This window comes from Vanessa cardui, chromosome 15 (genome assembly GCF_905220365.1).
Source record: "Vanessa cardui chromosome 15, ilVanCard2.1, whole genome shotgun sequence".
NCBI classification, from domain to species: Eukaryota; Metazoa; Arthropoda; class Insecta; order Lepidoptera; family Nymphalidae; genus Vanessa; species Vanessa cardui.
In genome coordinates, this window is record NC_061137.1 from 12,616,454 (window position 1) to 12,635,271 (window position 18,818).

The following is an 18,818-nucleotide window of genomic DNA, read 5'->3' on the forward strand; positions in this document are numbered from 1 at the left end:
GTTCTGTGATCTTCTTTTGTTTTTTTATGACTTACTAACTACTAATGACAACGTAACAATGTATAATTATATTGCAATAATATCAAGATTTAACTAGTTTTAAAGCAATTTTATTGTTTAATTGAGTTCGGATTATTTGAGTAATAGACAATATAATTATGTAAGACTAATGAATATAAATGAAAAGTGAAAAGTCTTTTTAAAAACACTTTATTTAAATGCACTAAAAAGAACAAAATATGTTTTGTTTTACACTAAAACTGTCACTATTAACTCATTAAGACTCTTCACAATTGACACAAATGACATAATTGATAGAATCTTGTCTCAATATTTGCTTCTGTAAATTAAATAAATTTCAGCTCAATTGAAAGTATTTGCTTCAAAATTGATTTTCAAGCTTTAGCAGTCCGCTATATTGAGTTAGGACTGACGTCACATAATTTTTCGAGTTATTCTTAGCAAGGCCTTTTTTATAACCACCTTATAAAAGTGCGTTAAAAATAATTGGTCCATCGTCTTGGGTATGCCGCCATGTTGGATATAGAATGACGTCATACAGGTAACCATGCATTGTCACCCTAGCTGAATGTGTATAATAAAACAGCTCAATTGTTTAAAGATATCTTCTAAATTGAGTTGCCAGATGTTAATAGTGTATTGCAAGTAAAATAAAAGCTTGTAGTAATAATAAATGCCCATTCGGCATAAAACAGTTCTCAGCATATTGCGTTCACTGTCAAACAATATTACTTGCAAGCAACGCGAAATTCGTGCAATGCGTATTATTTATTATTGGCATTATACGAATTTCACAAAATGTTTATGACGCGTTGTTGCAAAGACGGAATTTCCTTGGAAGTAGGGCTTTGTGCAAGCCTTTTCAACCGACTTCCAAAAGGAGGAGGTTATCAATTCGTCTGTATTTTTTTTTTTTTTTTTTTTTTTTTTTTTTTTTTTTTTTATGTTTGTTACCTCATAACTTTTCACTGGGTGGACCGATTTTGATATTTTTTTTTTGTTTGAAAGGTAGTGCTTCCCGTGGGGTCCCATTTTTTTTATTTTTTTTTCCGATGATGGTATCCATGTGAAAACGACATAAGTCTTAAATTTGCATTATGTATATGCGCGACAAATAGGTGAATAACTGAAAATCACGTTAACCAATTTTGATAATTCTTTTTTTATTATAAAATATATACTTCAAGGGTAATTTGGTGAAAGTTTGGTAAGGTTCTGAGCACAGGATCCATGACAAAGTACCGGAACGGAAGGGAACGGAACAATTCTGAGGAGCACGTTAGCGATACTCGGTCGAATCTTTTATTTATAGGTTATTTGGATATTTGAGTTCACCTTCCGTAATGTGGTTATGTTTCTGTAATTATCATAGTCGAATATTATAATCAACTAGCTACCTACCCCGGCTTCGCACGGGTGCAATACTGATACTAAATATACTACAGAATTTGTTCATATACGACATCACATCGCAAACTTCTAAAATTATCAGTGTATCTTTACTAAATTGTTCATGTTTTATATACACAAACCTTCCCCTTGAATCACACTATCTTTTAAAAAAAACCGCATCAAAATCCGTTGCGTAGATTTAAAGATATAGGGACAGAGAAAGCGACTTTGTTTTATACTATGCAGTGATGGAACTCCTATACGGCTCGCAGTTAGGGTGCGATATGGGGCAGAATTTCTTACAAAAATTAGACTACTTAAAAGTCGATTAACGATTATATCATGTAGTTATAATTATTTTTATATTTGGAGTCGGTGTCAGCCAATAAAACCCTACAGTATATCTATCAAAAAACAATACGAGAATACTTTAACAAATATGTTTTTTACAAATTACCTTTTACACAATAATATACTGGATCAATCAAGAGGCTCGTATCGCTTCTTTCTTTTGATTGTTGGGGCAAGGGCACCGTGGCTGACACCGGCTCCAAATATACCAATAACTATAACTACATGATATAATCGTTAATCGACTTTTAAGTAGTCTAATATTTTTCATTTCATTTAACTTAGGACGACTCTAAAAAATATGTTGAATACGCAATTATTTTTATTACTTTTTCGTGCATATTCATTTGTTTTAAAATAGTGTTTTGTTTGAAGTCGGTTTTTCTTTTTGTTAAAATTTTATTTATTGGTTACCCAATCAATACTTATAATATAGCAATACTTAATACTGTGAGGCATCATGAGTGAGGCAGTTTAACAATATATAGACATAACATTTTAGCTCCCAATCTTGGTGACGCATTGGTGATATAAGAATACTTATAAAAGACAATGATTATGGGCAGTGTTAACCATTTATCATGAGATGGCCCATTTGACTGAAACCAGTCTATATGATAATAGCAAAACCAAAAGCTATTGATTGATTAAAATCATAATGTAAGTGCTGTTGGGTCACAGAATTCAATCCAACGTAAATCTATTATATTCTACTGATGGAGTTTAGGTATTTTCGCATGTTTAGGAATAATGTGAAAAGTAAGAAAGAGTTCAACATCCAAAGAGTATTTATTCGATAAAGGAAATTGCCAAAGGATTCGTATCGTATTTAAATCTGTTCATTGGTAGTGATCGCAAAAGTTTAAAAAAGGTATCCCACGATCTAGGCAAATGGGAGCGGAATGGCATCCTTTATGGGAATAGGGGACAGCTTTATGTTTATAGAATAGTAGATTGTACTGTTATTCTGTATTAAGAGAATAGTATTAGGTTTCAAGCATCATTTTGAGAGACAAAGGTCTGAGTTGATTAAAATTTTCAATCAGCTATCAGAATTGGATGGAACTATGTCAAAATAAATCGAAAACGACAGGTCTCAAGCAAACGAGCGATAGCGAAGTTCTAAGAGCAAATATTTTACCAAATACCTCAAAAGTAAAGGGTAATATATGTATATCATCCATAGATTATATCTACGTAGTCATCAATATGTGTTTACAGCAGAAAATATTGGCAAAATATTTTTCTTAATTGTTTGTCTGTGCTCCTAATTATCATTATTCTAATAATTTAAAAAATATGTATAAAATAATATAGCAAACAAAAGTCCTCGAACAAGAAACAACGTCTCGCGAACATCGATGCGAGTTTGCCGACGTGACCACTATCTGGCGGACCGCGCGTGCCCTAATTCCAAATGGCTGTGTTAAGGCCCAGTTTCATTAGCTATTTCTCTATATGTACATCCTAGGCAAAGATAAAAGTTCAGGATGTTCTATGTTTTTGTCTCTGATTGTCCTTATTTTGAAGTTCAAAACTTTGGGTGCGTTATGAAAGAAATGCTGTTCGATTATTTATGACGTGTGTGCATAGGGTGATATTGAAACAACATGAGGACAGTGGTCGATAAATCGCCAATTAATTATCAGTCATTCCACACTTCGTCTAATTTTACAATGTTTATTTTAAAAATGTTTACATTTGTGAGTGTTGGTCGACGGGATGCAAAAGGTGGAGTGATGTGAGCTTTGGCAGACTTTCGAAGAGTGTAAGAGTAAAATTTACTTGGCGGTAGGGTTTTGTGCAAGCCCGTCTGGGTAGGTACCAATCATCAGTTATTCTACTGCCAAATGATAGTACTCAGTACTGTTGTGTTCCGGTTTAAAGGGTGAGTGAGCCAGTGTAACTACAGGCACAAGGAACATAACATCTTAGTTCCCAACGTTGGTAGCACATTGACGATGTAAAGAATAGTTAATATTTCTTACACCGTCATTGTCTATGGGTGATGGTAACCACTTTCCATCAGGTGGCCCATATGCTCGTCCGCCAACCTATACCATAAAAAAAGCGTATCTCCAAGAACGGATTTTGATTGCCTTATTTAATTGGCTTAATTATGATGATAAGTAGCCTTATAACTAGTACTTTAAAAATAAATAAATTTCTTACTGCGTAATACCGTTTAAGTTTCATTACTAATCAGTTATTTGTATTTTATAATTTTAATATTATCAATATTAGTTAGACCATTATTTTGCTATATTAAAGTAACTTAAAATACTTTTTATGTATATAAATCTCTATTGACTCGCCTTAAGGTTGAAAATCCTGTATATATGTAGCTTTCTTTAAGATGTGATCTTTGCACAATAGACAGAAGTTTACGACCGACCTTTATTCTTTGCAAAGTGTACGATTCGTATTTACAATTCGACTCGGCGATATTTTATTTTGTGCCAGCAATGGAGCTAAATTCTTTCCGATTTATTATATATATAACAAGTTTCTACCTGCGGCTTTGCTTGCGTGTGAGGTAAGTGTTAGGTAACTATATGAACTATGTAATAATAATATGCACAAACTACATAATGAATACTAGACAAACTTAAAGTTACATTAAAAGTGGCGGCTTCTTCCAGTACATAGAGTTTTCCAAACACAAACCGTGGTCAGTCAATAAACTGTGGTTGGGTTTATAATATCGTGATAATCATTAGCAAATCTGGTTTCTGGATATGGCAGTATTTACATTGGCGAAAACTACCTAAAGTGATGGTCATAAGCTTTTTTTTTATATTATATCCAAGTAGGTATATGACTCCACTACAAACGTGAAAACGACTAGTACAGACAGCAAGAATAACTAGCTGCACGAGTCACCCTCGCCATGCCGGCCCGCAAGATACCTCTTCACGCTCCGTTTGAAGGCATCCAGTTTATAAGAGAAGGGGAACACGTGATTTTGTGACGTCGCTTGTGATTTTGTATCTGCTTTTGCTACTTCACTAAAGTGCTTCACGTGTTCCAATTTCAAATTATTCAGGTTTACAAAACAATTATCTAGTTTAATTTAAAATATGGAATTGACAATTAATTGGTGAAATGCGAAAACAGATTAATTGTTGTTTTGATGAGCGGCTTTAAATGATAATCATGTATTATGTAATAATAGAAACAATTGATATACATAAAGTTGACATTAAAATCTTATGTCAAACCAAATAATAAAATAATGTATAAAAGAAAGAGAAAGAGACAGGAAACAGTTGCCGGCCTTCAAGAAAAGAGCGTACTCCTTTCTTAAAGGCCGGCAACGCACCTGCAAGCCCCCTGGTGTTGCAGATGTCCATGGGCGGTGGTAGTCACTTTCCATCAGGTGAGCCTCCTGCTCGTTTGCCACCTATGTCATAAAAAAACAGGGAGAAAAAGAAAGGCTCTGAAATATCTATATTAATATTTTTAAGAGTTTGTTTGTATCGTTGAAAGCTCAAAAACTAATGGCACAATTTTCAAAATTATTTTAGGGTTAGATAGCTTATTGGTTAAGGCTATAAGCTATATATATGACGCTATATAGGTGTAGCAATGTGTATGATGAAATAACGGAGTATCAATAATGAAAATTATATCTTTGAATATGATGAAAAGGCTTCCGTTGCGTGCACAGTGTAAACGATGAAAATATCACAAAAATAATGAATGACAGAATTTGAAATTTGGTCGAGTGAAGACATGCTGAGCAGTTAATATAACAATAAAAAAATGGTACTGTGGTTTTCCGTCCCTTATAATTTTCAGTTAATAAATCTCTTTTTGTTTGACGTATTAATCTATTATTATGTGATAAAGTATCATTACTCTTGCTTCTTATACATCGAGAAAAAAGGCAAACTTTGAAATCACATGAACGAAAAGTTGGATTTCAGAAGAAATTATCATTTCCCTTTTACGAGGTAATACGGAGAATACTTTTTTTGGAAACCTTTTGATTGATGTTACTTGAAATTAGAGTAATGAATATTTGGAATTGATATAAAAGAAACTAAACTGTAGTCTACTAAATTCTTTTACGATTGATATATTTTCTTGTTCGCTGGGTTGTTTTTGATTTGTATTGTTTTATTTTGAAGCCGTAATTTGTACTACAAATGTCAACTTCATTTTTTTATGTGATGTTAAGTTAGGCTTAGGATGGGCAAAAAGTCAATACAAAAAGTAATACCCGTAGACATTGGAGCTCTACCAAATATTGTTTGTTAGTTACATCACAAAATGTGCCAATAATTTTAGAAGGTAAGATGTTATACCCATTGGAGGGAAGTATTACAACTAGCAGTTTTTCTTGAAAATATTCACTTTAAAAATAAATGGGAGGGATTACCCAACCATATATTCGTAAAGTTTGACAAGGACGATACCTATAGTCAGCAAAACAAAGTTGGAAGTTGTCTGTAAGTCGCAAGAAAGTCTGATTGTGATGTTTCTCATTCCTATTTTTGAAGGATGGTACAGATTTGAGATGCTCTGCTTGACAAATTTTAGATGCTCTTTTAGATTTGGGTGAATAAAAAAAATAACAACAGACTGTAAATTTTCCACTGTTAGGTTAAAGCCTCTTCTCCCTTTTGGGAAGAAGGTTTTGGAACATATTCCACCACGCTGTTCCAATGCGGGTTGGTGGAATGCACATGTCGCAGAATTTCGATGAAATTAGACGCCGAGCACGCGATGAATTATAAACACAAATTAAGCACATATATATTGGTGCTTGCCTGAGTTTGAACCCACAATCATCGGTTAGGATGCACGCGTTCTAACCACTGGGCCATCTCAGCTCACACGGTAAATATAATTTAAAAAAAAATAACAATTGACGGTGGATTATCTTCATATGGAGTGGTTATTTTGCGCGAAGGTGATTTTTATTCAATAGTTAATCATTTAAAAAAATTAAGAGGTTTATCTCTAGATTAACTGTCTTACTAATGGGCTTTTACGACTTGTTATTATTTGATTTACCTTATATTTATTAATAATCTGAGGACTTACCTTAAAAATTTTATAGTAGAGAAACATCATGATGATACAAGGTATGTAGAAGGACCCGAGCGAGGAGTATATGACGTAGTCGGTGCTGTTGAAGAGACACTGGTTAGGGCTTCTGTCCGGGGTATTATTCAGGCCGAGCACGACTGGCGAGCCGATCGCGCCGGAGACCAGCCACGCCACAGCTATCATGACCCAAACGCGAGCATTGCTCTTGTGCTTCGCGTATTTAATTGGCTGGGTGACTGCTATATATCTGTGGATATAATTGAGTCTAATTACTTAACAAGTTGCTAGTTGAGCTAGGCCTTTGAAGAGAAGTTTTAGAGCTCATTCCAACACGCTAATCCAATTTTTGGGGGGATATATAAGTGACAGAATTTCGTTGTCATTAAGCAATGTCGATCACCTCATGATGATTTTTTGACATTGGTAAACATTACATACATAACTTTGTTCCCAACTAAAGCAGCTAAAGCACTTGATTTATGGAAAATCAGAGGTAACGACGGTACTACAAACAACCAGACATATGACAACATAGAAAACTGATGAACTTTTTCTACCACGACTCGACCGGGAATCGAATCCGGGACGTCAGTGTAGCGTACCCATGAAAACCGATGTACACATTATTCGACTACGGAGGTCGTCGTTCACAAGATGAATTATTAACACAAATAAAGCAAATTGAAATTCAGCGGTGATCGCGTTCGATAATCCTAATCATGAGGTTAATAATTCAATTAACAAATTGGAAATGCTCGTTTGACAAAACAAATTCCTTTGTACAAGTTAACAAACAATTTACTAGTTTTAAGTCTACATATTCTGGATAAAATGACGCATTACTTATAGAAATCTTTTTACGTGAGTATTTTCCTTAGTATCCGTCTATAATACCTTGAATAGAAAAAAGGTTTCACGTTTTATTTTTTTATGATATAAGTAGGCGGATGAGCAAATAGGCCACCTAATGGTAAGTGATCGCTGTCCATACAGTGACACTGAAAGAAATATTCCAATATTGGGAGCTAAGATGTTATGTTACACTGGCTTACTCATCCGGACCACAATAACTCAACTCAACTCAAATTCCTTTATTCAACATAGAAGCATTACACTTACTAATTGATGGTCAAATTAAACAATACCACTGAGTACTGTTGGTAAGAACATCTGACAATAGATCCTACCAATTGAAAAATGAAATCTATTTAATATAAATAATTTTATTGAATATTACTACGATGAAGTGTACATACATTATGTATTAATGTATGTATAATTTATCATCGGTTTTCTCAGTAATATCTTCATTCTGAAACAGCGGTGGGTTTAAATTGAATTATACGAGTACTTGTGAGTGCTTGAATAAAGTTTATTCTTGATTTTAATTTTGCTTTTATACGTAATACAGTTATGCATGAATGGAGTTCGTCCAGACGTTCACAGCAGGGCGATTCTTTATGAAATCAAATTGTATCTTATGCTTAAAACATTGACAACTTATTTAAAGTGATATGCAATTTTGATACTTGTATCCTATAAATTTTATAATTATAAAAGTCATTATAGTATATTACATTTTGATCTTTTTTTACTTTATGTTATAGGGCGGGCGGGGGGCGGGGTAAATGAGCAGAAGTCACATCTAATGGAAAGTGACTACCACCGCCCATGGACATCAGTAACACTGGGGGCTTGAAGGTGCGTTGCCAGCCTTGCAGGTTGCAGGAAGGTGTACGCTCTTTTCTTGAAGGTTCCCAAATCGTATAGATTCGGAAAAACCACCGGCGAAAGCTGGTTTTACAGAGTGCTTGCACAACAACAACATACAACAATAGCCTGTAAATTCCCACTACTGGGCTAAAGGCCTCCTCTCCCTTTGAGGAGAAGGTTTGGAATATATTCCACCACGCTGTTCCAATGCGGGTTGGTGAAATACACATGTGGCAGAATCTCTATGACATTTGTCACATGCAGATTTCCTCACGATGTTTTCCTTCACCGCAGAGCACGAGATGAATTATAAAGACAAATTAAGCACATGAATCAGCGGTGCTTGCTTGGGTTTGAACCTGCAATCATCGCTTAAGATGCACGCGTTCTAACCACTGGGCCATCTCGACTGAGAGTGCTTGAGCGAGGTAGAGAATGTCTTGAAAATCGCGCTGTTGTGGATTTTCAAGTTCGTTTTCAACGGTGAGTTTCGAGTTTCTTGTTACAGAATAACCTAACTAATTTATAACATTGGTAAACTCGTCCTGGCTTTCTTGCTTGAATAGCGATTGATGATAGTGCAATCTGGATTGCATGTACTCGATAATTACTCAAAGCAATTATTGTGTTCCGTTGTGAGTTATATGAGCCAGTGTAATTACAGGCCGGGATGTAATGAAGGTGTGTTTTGTCAGCGTATTAGCAATGATTTGTACATTTGAACAATTTGTATTATATATTAGTAAATGGTTCTAATATTCATACGAGTTAGATATAATATGAGTTTATTTTCAGTAATATTTAAAAAGATGTCGTGAATATATATTGTTACTCTTTCACGAAAAAACAACTGAACGGATTTGGATGAAATTTTACAGTAATATAGGTAATCATCAGATAACACAGGCTACAACTTAGTTATCACGAGATTATTAATTAGACTAGATAGTTGCTTAGAGATTAAAGAAATGAGTTTCTTATCAGTTCGGATTTTCAATACGTAGCACTGTCATAAGACGACTCTAAAGTGCTTTAATCAGCCGTCTTGAATAAATTAAAAAAAAAATATTTTTTTTGATAACTTATTCGACCTCTCTTTCTATTTTAATTGATTTGGCATTCGAAAGAATACACAGTAATAACCCTTTAAAAAAAGTAGTTACAACAATAAGACTTAATATATTTCTTCTGACGTTTAAAAGTAAGAACCATTATAATTTCCATCATAGAATAAGAATTATTGATAGGATTGACCGCTTGATCGGATACCTATCGCTTTGAACCCACTTAATATCAAGCGAAGATTGATTCGTTACCTAATGAACCAACTGACTTTAATGCTGTACTTCAATGAATCAAATAAATTTCACTCATATTGTGGACTTTCACTTGAGTTAGTTCATATATAAAAAATAAGGACTAAGAGAATTCGAGTTTATTCCATACCTGTTCAAATGCTGGTAAATGGATACACATAGACTTTAAAAGTACTCAAATAACCGTCAATTATGAAGACAGATTAACCTCCTGGCAAGTATTAAAGTCATCACCCATAACAGTATTACTGTTGGAAACATTAACAATACGTTCGGAACTAAAATGTTATGTCCTTGTATACTCATCCTTCAAACCGGAAAACCTACTTAGTATATGTACATAAAGCCGCAGAGTTAGCCCAGTGGTTAGAATGCGTGCATCTCAACCGATGATTGTGGGTTCAAATCCAGACACCACTGAATATTCATGTGATTAATTTGTGTTCATAATTCATCAATGCTGAGTGGTGAAGGAAAACATCGTGAGGAAGCCTGCATGTCTTATTTCATAGAAATTCTGTCATATGTGTCCATCAACCCGCATTGGAACAGCGTGTTGGATATGTTCCAAATCGTATCTTCATAAGGAGAGGAGACTTTAACCCACCAGTGCGATTAACAGGCTGCATTTGTTTATGCACATAAAATCCTTCTCAGTAGAATATACATTTCGAATTTCGAACACTATCAATTTAATCTTTCTTAAATGATAACGAATGCTCACCATTTGTTAGCTAAATTCTGAAGGTCGTTTATAAACCCAACAAATCGCAGATGTGCATTGCATTTAATAGCTACAGGCCATTCATCTTGTCTATAATCAAGATTTCACAGGTGATTAACACTGCGAATTATTCTTAGCCTTAACAAGGCGGTACATTCCATGTATTAGTTTAGTGTTAGTTTAATTAAAGTACACAAGATTAAAGATTGTACGTGTAATGATAGGGATGGGTTCTATTCTCAAAGGGATGATTCATTAAGCCGGTGAAAGTAAATTTTTAACGCCTGAAAGGGTGTGAGTTATCTATTTTTTTTATGGAATCGGTTGGCGGACGAGCATATGAGCCACCTGATGGTAAGTGGTCATCATCACCCATAGACAATAACGCTGTAAGAAATATTAACTCCTTACATCGTCAATGTGCCACCAACCTTGGGAACTAAGATGCTATGTCCCTGGTGCCTGTTCAACACTGGCTCACTCACCCTTCAAACCGGAACACAACAATACTGCGTACTGTTGCTTAGCGGTAGAATATCTGATGAGTGGTTGGTATGTACCGAGGCGGGCTTGCACAAAGCCCTACCACCAAGTAAATCTACTCCGAAAGGCGTTGCATCTTCTACCATAAGTTTTATAGATACTGATTTAGTGTTTTTTTTTATTACACATCACGAAATAACTTTTCCACATTTTTTGATATTTTTATATTCACACATCACGATTGTTTTGAATCGATTTTGAAAGCGAGCGAACGAAAATTAAACAAAAATATTAAACATTCTGAATTCCGGAAGCGATAAGCTACACTCCTTGCTATTCGAGAAATTTTTCATTTTAATATAAAAGTCCAGAGAGCATTCGTTAACAGGCAACAGATGCGGATCCATATTTCAAGTGTAATTTAGTACATTTATCAAGTTTAATAGTCGAAACAAACTTAAAAGTAAAACGTTCAAGATAAATTAATGATATTAAATATTTCATGAAAATTTTTATCTTTTATTTCTGACCTAATGAATAAGACATGCAACAACAACAGTCTGTAATTTTCCCACAGCTGGGCTAAGGCCTCATCTCGATTTGAGGAGATTTTGAAAAACATTCCACCACGCTGTTCCAATGCGGGCTGGTAGAAAACACATGTGGCAGAATTTCTATGAAATAAGACACAGTAGATTTCCTCATGATGTTTGATGATGAAACATAAATTAAGCACATGAAAAATCAATGGCGTTTTGAACCCGCACTGATCGGTAAAGATGCACGCGTTCTAAACAGTGGGCCATCAGGAGTCAGACAAACATATATTCTATTTAATTATTGTAGATTACAATCTTGTGGGAGCGGAAATTATCTACAGAACTATGTATATATATCTAAACCCATGTTGAATGTATCGATAATTGGAGCAACGTAACCTTTAAACCTTCAAAATAGTAGGAGGATTTTGCATAGTATTGAGGCAGGCAGTAACAGGCTGTTACCAGTAAAATAGGGAAAACCGTACCTATCAAATGAAGGGATACATTACCCTGTTGTGAAATGTTAACGTACTGTAACCTATTCTACACAGTTATACTGAGGATTGGTCTCTGAAAATCCTGCAGTATTTATAAGAATCAACAGCGCAATGGCTTATGGTCTGTGAAGAGACATTTTAAACGTCGCCGTTTCTTAAAAATGACTTGAAAAAAATATACTGGTGAAGAAGGCATACTATTCAATACAAGATTATATGGACGATAAAAACGCGAGGAATTAATGCTTTTTAACTTCCAAGTAGGATAAATTACATACATATGTATATAATTGTATTTAAGTAATAACTAATAAGTAAATAAATAATATGATTTTTTTGTAAATATTGAAAAAGAGTAACTAATGATTTTTTTTTTCCGGTTCTTCTCCGTAGAATTTACTTTCCGAACCGGTGGTAGCTTCACTTAATATTATTGTTAAACGACGATTCAAAAGTGCTTATAAAGCCTATATTTAGATTTTTGATTACCTTACCCCTTGGGCTATTATCGTATTCTTAATACAAGTGATAAGCTTAAAACGAGGGGTAAATAGGAATATTAGTTATTCCTTCATTAATTTGACGACCTCGGTGGTCGAGTGGTCTGTACACCGGTTTACATACACCGGTACGCCATTCCGAATCGAACCCGGGAGGTTCGATTCCCGAGTCAATGTAGATTATCATTAGTTTTCTGTGTTGTCTTGGGTCTGGGTGTTTGTGGTACCGTCGTTACTTCTGATTTTCCATAACACAAGTGCTTTAGCTACTTACATTGGGATCAGAGTAATGTATGTGATGTTGTCTCATATTTATTTATTCATTTTTAATTTGGGGCGTTGCTGTTATTTCGTTTTATTTAATATGCTAAATTTTCTTAATATATACATATTGAGAAAATTCATATACTCTTTTATGTGAGCTATATAAAATGCAGCAGTTATCATAAAATATATGTTTATACAATAAGCCGGCTTTGTCTGTTAGTAGTGATTTCTGCAAGACAATATTGTGGAGCTGGAGTTTTCCAATGAAGGAAATGGGCGATGCCATTGAATATATCAATATATATTATAATATTAGATTTTAAATTAACATGGTTATTTTTAAACTGTTTTATTTAGCTCGACCCGTACGGTATTTATTTGTTTGACAAAACAACAATGACAATAACAGCCTGTAAATTCCCACTGCTGGGCTAAAGGCCTCCTCTCCCTTTGAGGAGAAGGTTTGGATATTCATATTCCACCACGCTGTTCCAATGCGGGTTGGTGGAATTCACATGTGGCTGAATTTCTATGAAATTTGTCACATGCAGGTTTCCTCACGATGTTTTCCTTCACCGCTGAGCACGAGATGAATTATAAAGACAAATTAAGCACATGAATCAGCGGTGCTTGCCTGGGTTTGAACCCGCAATCATCGGTTAAGATGCACGCGTTCTAACCACTGGGCCATCTCGACTCTTTATTTGTTTGTTTGGGCAAAATTAGAAATTGAAATTTAAATACATGTTATGACGACAACTACCATCAGAGAGAGTAATGACCGTGACCACCTACGTAGTTCCATAGGTAACTAACTATTTATTTATTTTCTAGTTTTCAGTGCACATAAGATAAAACCGCTTAACTTAAAAGTTTTTTTACCGATTTTTTTTTATTATTACAGTTACTAATTGCGGGATATTTACCATGTTGTTTATTTTTATCCGTTGGAGTTCGATATTTCGTCATTTACCCTATTTCGATATTTACCCTGATGTATTCGTCATCTACGAATACATCAGGGTAAATATCCCGCAATTAATAACTGTGATTATATTACATTAGTTGAAATTGTGGCTTTATCCGTACCCGTAAGAAACTTATAAAAAAAAATTCCAAGTTTTATGACGGTGACGGTGGATCGGTGGTACGTGCGAGGGCTGCGCGCTGTACTGCATAGGATTTGGACATTGGAGGGTGACTTTATTATTATTTTATAAATAATTCTATATTGTAAAGAACATTATTTTGTTATACGTATATAGGCATTTAGTAAAAAACGATTATTTCAATATTACAAACAGTCGAGCTGAGATGGCCCAGTGAAGACGTGTATCTTAGCTTTTCGGGTTTAAACCCAAGCAAGCACCCCTATGTGCTTAACTTCTGTTTATAATTCATCTCGTGTTCAGCGGTGAAGGAAACCTGCATGTGTATAATTTCATTTAAATTGTGCATGTGCATTTCACCAACAGCGTGGTGGAATATGTTCCAAATCCTCCCCTTAATGGCCTCAGCCCAGCAGTGGGAAATTTACAGGCTATTACTTTACTTTTACTTTAATTACGAACAGACACTTCAATTTTATTATAAGTATAGATATAACCTTAGCCCCAATTAAATATCAAACAGGCGACCCTTATCTATCGATTAATAATATTATGATCGATACCACTAATCCTGAAAAGCTTAGTTTACTTATTAATAAGGGCCCATTGAAATGGATCGTTAATTGAATGAGTCTCATAAATAAAGACTGTTATCCCAGTAGATTAGGACAAACCGGAACTCAAGGGGCCATAATACCCGATCGTTATATCTCAAAAGATAAATATATAGCTGCTATATTATGGATAAGGAATAATGACCGAAAAGGGTCCAGGTTTTATTTTATGAAATTTTACCGTTCTAGTGAGAAAAATACCAAATTTTATTTAAGCGATGTATAATAGTTTACTTGGTGGTTGGGCTTTGTGCAAGCCTGGGTAGGTACCACCCACTCATCAGATGTTCTACCTCTTAACAACAGTATGCAGTTTTGTTGTGTTCCGGTTTGAAGGGTGAGTGACCCAGTGTAACTAAAGGCACAAGGGACATAGCATCTTAGTTCCCAAGGTTGGTGGCGCATTGACGATGTAAGGAACAGTTAATATTTCTTACAGCGTCATTGTCTGTGAGCGATGGTAACCACTTACCATCAGGTGGCCCATATGCTCGTCCGCCAACCTATTCTATAAAAAAAAAAAATAATTTATAAATATCATTTGCCCGTAAATCCACAATAGCGCGATTTTTAAGATATTTTCTGCCTCGCACAACCACTGTGGAACCGAGAGAGAGAAAAGAGCGTACTGCTTCCTCAAAGGCCGGCAACCACCATACTAATCCAACGAGGATTGGTGGTTATGCATTATTCAGAAAGAAGAAGAAGGACAGAGATACTATGCGAGTTAGTTGTCGAAACGAAGTAACGAAGTTTATATTGACGATTCGAAAATGCATTATTGTAAATGTTACTTTATAAAATTGGTAACTGATTTTATAACTGGTATGATTTGAGAAAACTACCAGTAGTTGGATTTACCAACTACTGGTAGTTTCCTCGCGATGTATACAACCAGTGAGCACGATATGAAATACCATATCTGTGATTGCCAGGTCTAAACTCACTAGGCTAAGTTGCGAGAGTTCCAACTGGGCCAGTTGAGCTATGCCATCCCGTATATGTAAATTTAAATGCGGTGTTCGCCTGGTTGAGCCGTGTAAAGTCGGGCAGGAATATATATTATGAAAGTAATTTTGCGGAGATGTTACGTTTAACGATAAATTACTTCGTAACCTGCTGCGGTCGTAAACATGCCAAGATGACTCTCTTTAAAAGCAGTCTAAAAGTTATATTTTATAACTGACGTTATAATTTTGAAGGGTTTCTTATTAAAATTAATAAAATATTCTTTAGAGGTAATAAGTGATTTTTTTTTTAAAGATAATTGAATGAAATGAAACATATTGTTGGATCATGTAATAGAAAACACGAGACAGTTTTGACGTAGTTTTATTGTTTTTTCTACCAAAAAAAAATCTTAAATATATTGAGTATAGATCCATCGACATTCTCGATGTTTCTGATGTAATTTTTAATTACACACATGATTTATTTAATGACATAAACAATACCAAATTTCACCTGACGTGACGTACCTCATCGTTCTAGTGGCAACATTCACAGTTCTCTAAATCTTGGGTTCATATTCCAAAACCGGCTGATAAAAATATATTGGATTTTTCTAGCGAAAAGTTCTTAATTACAACCTGAATTCTGGAAGTTGTAAGTGTATCCTACTGTTCCCTCGGATTGGTGTATTGGAGTTGTAAGTAATGGTCAATATGAGGGTAGGTTGTCTTGTATTAGGTAAAAAAGCAGCCTATGTCCTTTATTGGAGTTCGAGTTTGCTTCATACTATCATCAAATTCGGTTTACCGGTTTGGTTGTGAGAGAGCGACAGACAGACAGAGTTACTCTCACATTTATAATATTAAATATAGATTATAATATCTATGTTTGTGACCACTTCGTCAAGTACTCAATTTTCTAATGGGAATACGTAAAAATAACAAACCAGTACGACAAACACAACTTGGTGGTAGGGCTTTGTGCAAGCCCGTCTGGGTAGGTACCACCCACTCATCAGTTATTCTACCACCAAAAAACAGTACTCAGTATTTTTGTTTTCCGGTCTGAAGGGTGAGTGAGACAGTGTAACTAAAGGCACAAGGGACATAACATCTTAGTTCCCAAGGTTGGTGGCACATTAACGATGTAAGGAATAGTTAATATTTCTTACAGCGTCATTGTCTATGATGGTGACCACTTACCATCAGGTGGCCCATATGCTCGTCCGCAAACCTATACCACAAAAAAAGCTGGATAAATCCATAATTATTATTTAGGCTACATTTCATTCCTTTAAGGAATTCTTTTGCAGTTCTGAGTCATTTTATATAATAAAGTATCGATGGATAGGATCGTGTAATAATAATACCTGTCAACGGATATGGCGACTAGATTGAATATACTTGAAGTTGAGCACGTGACGTCCATAGCGATGTAGCAGTCGCACACCACCGCCGGCAGACCCCACACTCCATTGAACTGGAAATGACGATTATTGGGTATTAGGATCATAAATTCAAATCACTTTATTCAAATGGAAGCATACTAACGAATAGACACAGGGTAGTAAATCGTGTTTGATCGTGGTTGAGATACGACTTTTCGATTCATTGAAATTGAAATTAATACGATGTTAGTTTTTAACTAAAGAGCAATATTAAAAAAATTGGTCGAAAAATTTGGAAGAACGTAGTTCTGTTTTGACCTTATCTGTTTGGTATATCCAAATACCAAACTATATTATTTAACTCTTAAATAATAAACCACTACTGAATTTTCGTATGCTTATTTGTGTTTTGTAAATACATCTTGTTCGGGTTGGAAGATACCCATTGAAGCTTGGGAGTGTGCTCCTTCTTCCCAAAATGGAGAAAAGGTTAAGCTCAAAAGTGGGTCATTCATTGGTTTTGACTTACTATACAATACAATACATTCATGACCATGGAATGAAAATCGAATGAATTTTCAAACATTAGAAGTACCGAGACACATAAAATTCACGTTGACATACATAAACCGTCTCCGTTTTATTACAAGCGTCAACATTGGAAATTTATAAAGCACCTTTCATCTAAAGTTAGTGGAAAAACAACCTATAATCCTTTGAACAATCACCAATCACATGGAATCAGGAGAAAACGCAAAGAAATCGAACGCTCTGTCAGTTGTGACTTTTTTCGTCTGGCAACAATCATGAAGGTGATTTGATTTATCTGCCTTATTTAATATGTAGCTTCATCGGTTTAAATATCATAAAAATTTTGTCAAATATAAGTTAACAGTAAAATTGTTTGCGTAAAATCATTAATCATACATTTTTTTTTAGAATTTAAATAACACCTTAACTACATAGTGTGAACAGTTTGTTAGCTTGAATCTTTAAAACTACGCAACGGATTTTGATGCGTTTTTTTAATAGTTAAAGTGATTCAAGGGGAAGTTTTTGTATTTAATACATTGACAATATAGTAAAGAAACACTGATAATTGTAGAACTTTGTAATGTGCTGTCTTAAATAAACAAATTCTGTGGTATATTTAGTATCAGTATATACTATGCGAAACCTAGTAGTTTCATAAATCTTTTTCAGTATTCATTTCTTTTTTCACTTATTCTCAGTAACCCCTTTCATTTTATACCTATCGTAGGAATGAATTAAAAACAAATTATCCACCATCTTGCACAGGATTCAGAATGACGTCACAAAGCTAGCCATGCTATCATCCAAACTGAGTGTTTATATAAAATTTCAACTCAATTCCGTACTTACATTGCAAGTTAAACAAATGCTTGTAATTTTAAGTAATTATAAACATATATTTTAGTGGAAAATTTAACTTTTGTCTTCATTCCGACCAAGTTTTACTACGGAACCATTCAAAAATAAGATTTTCTCGAGAACAAAGCACCAGAGCTCTTGTTGAAAATTTTACTTTCATAAGTCCTAGAGATAAAGAGGTCTTAGTAGTTTCGTTTAGTTATTAAAATTGCGCCTTTTTCTTTGTTTTTTTTTTTCTTTTTTTACAATAAAATGAACTGCCAGAAATTGTTTCGTAAGAAAAAGTGTTGCACCCCTTCCCCGATCTTCCAACTCTCTTTGTCTTTATAACATACAATTTAGAATAATATTATTTTAGCTTATTTTTTGTTAACGTTTTAATTCCCAAGGGGACTTTTAATTTTTTCTTTCCATTTGTATATTGCCATATATTTTTAATTTATTTCATGATATCTACATACATATTCCATAAGAAGATAGAAAGATAGATGTGAAGATAGT

General features: G+C 34.5%; 1 protein-coding gene across 1 annotated transcript in view; it reads right to left on the reverse strand.

The window, feature by feature from the left end:
• The window catches only part of LOC124535950 (dopamine D2-like receptor), an 84,237-nt gene that overhangs the window by 24,048 nt on the left and 41,371 nt on the right, over positions 1-18,818 (reverse strand). Inside the window, exons 2-3 of the mRNA XM_047112367.1 lie at positions 16,908-17,017; positions 6,817-7,069 (exon numbers count right to left, since the gene is read on the reverse strand). Of these exons, the coding sequence (XP_046968323.1) occupies positions 6,817-7,069; positions 16,908-17,017 (363 nt within the window). The remainder of the gene's footprint in view (positions 1-6,816; positions 7,070-16,907; positions 17,018-18,818) is intronic.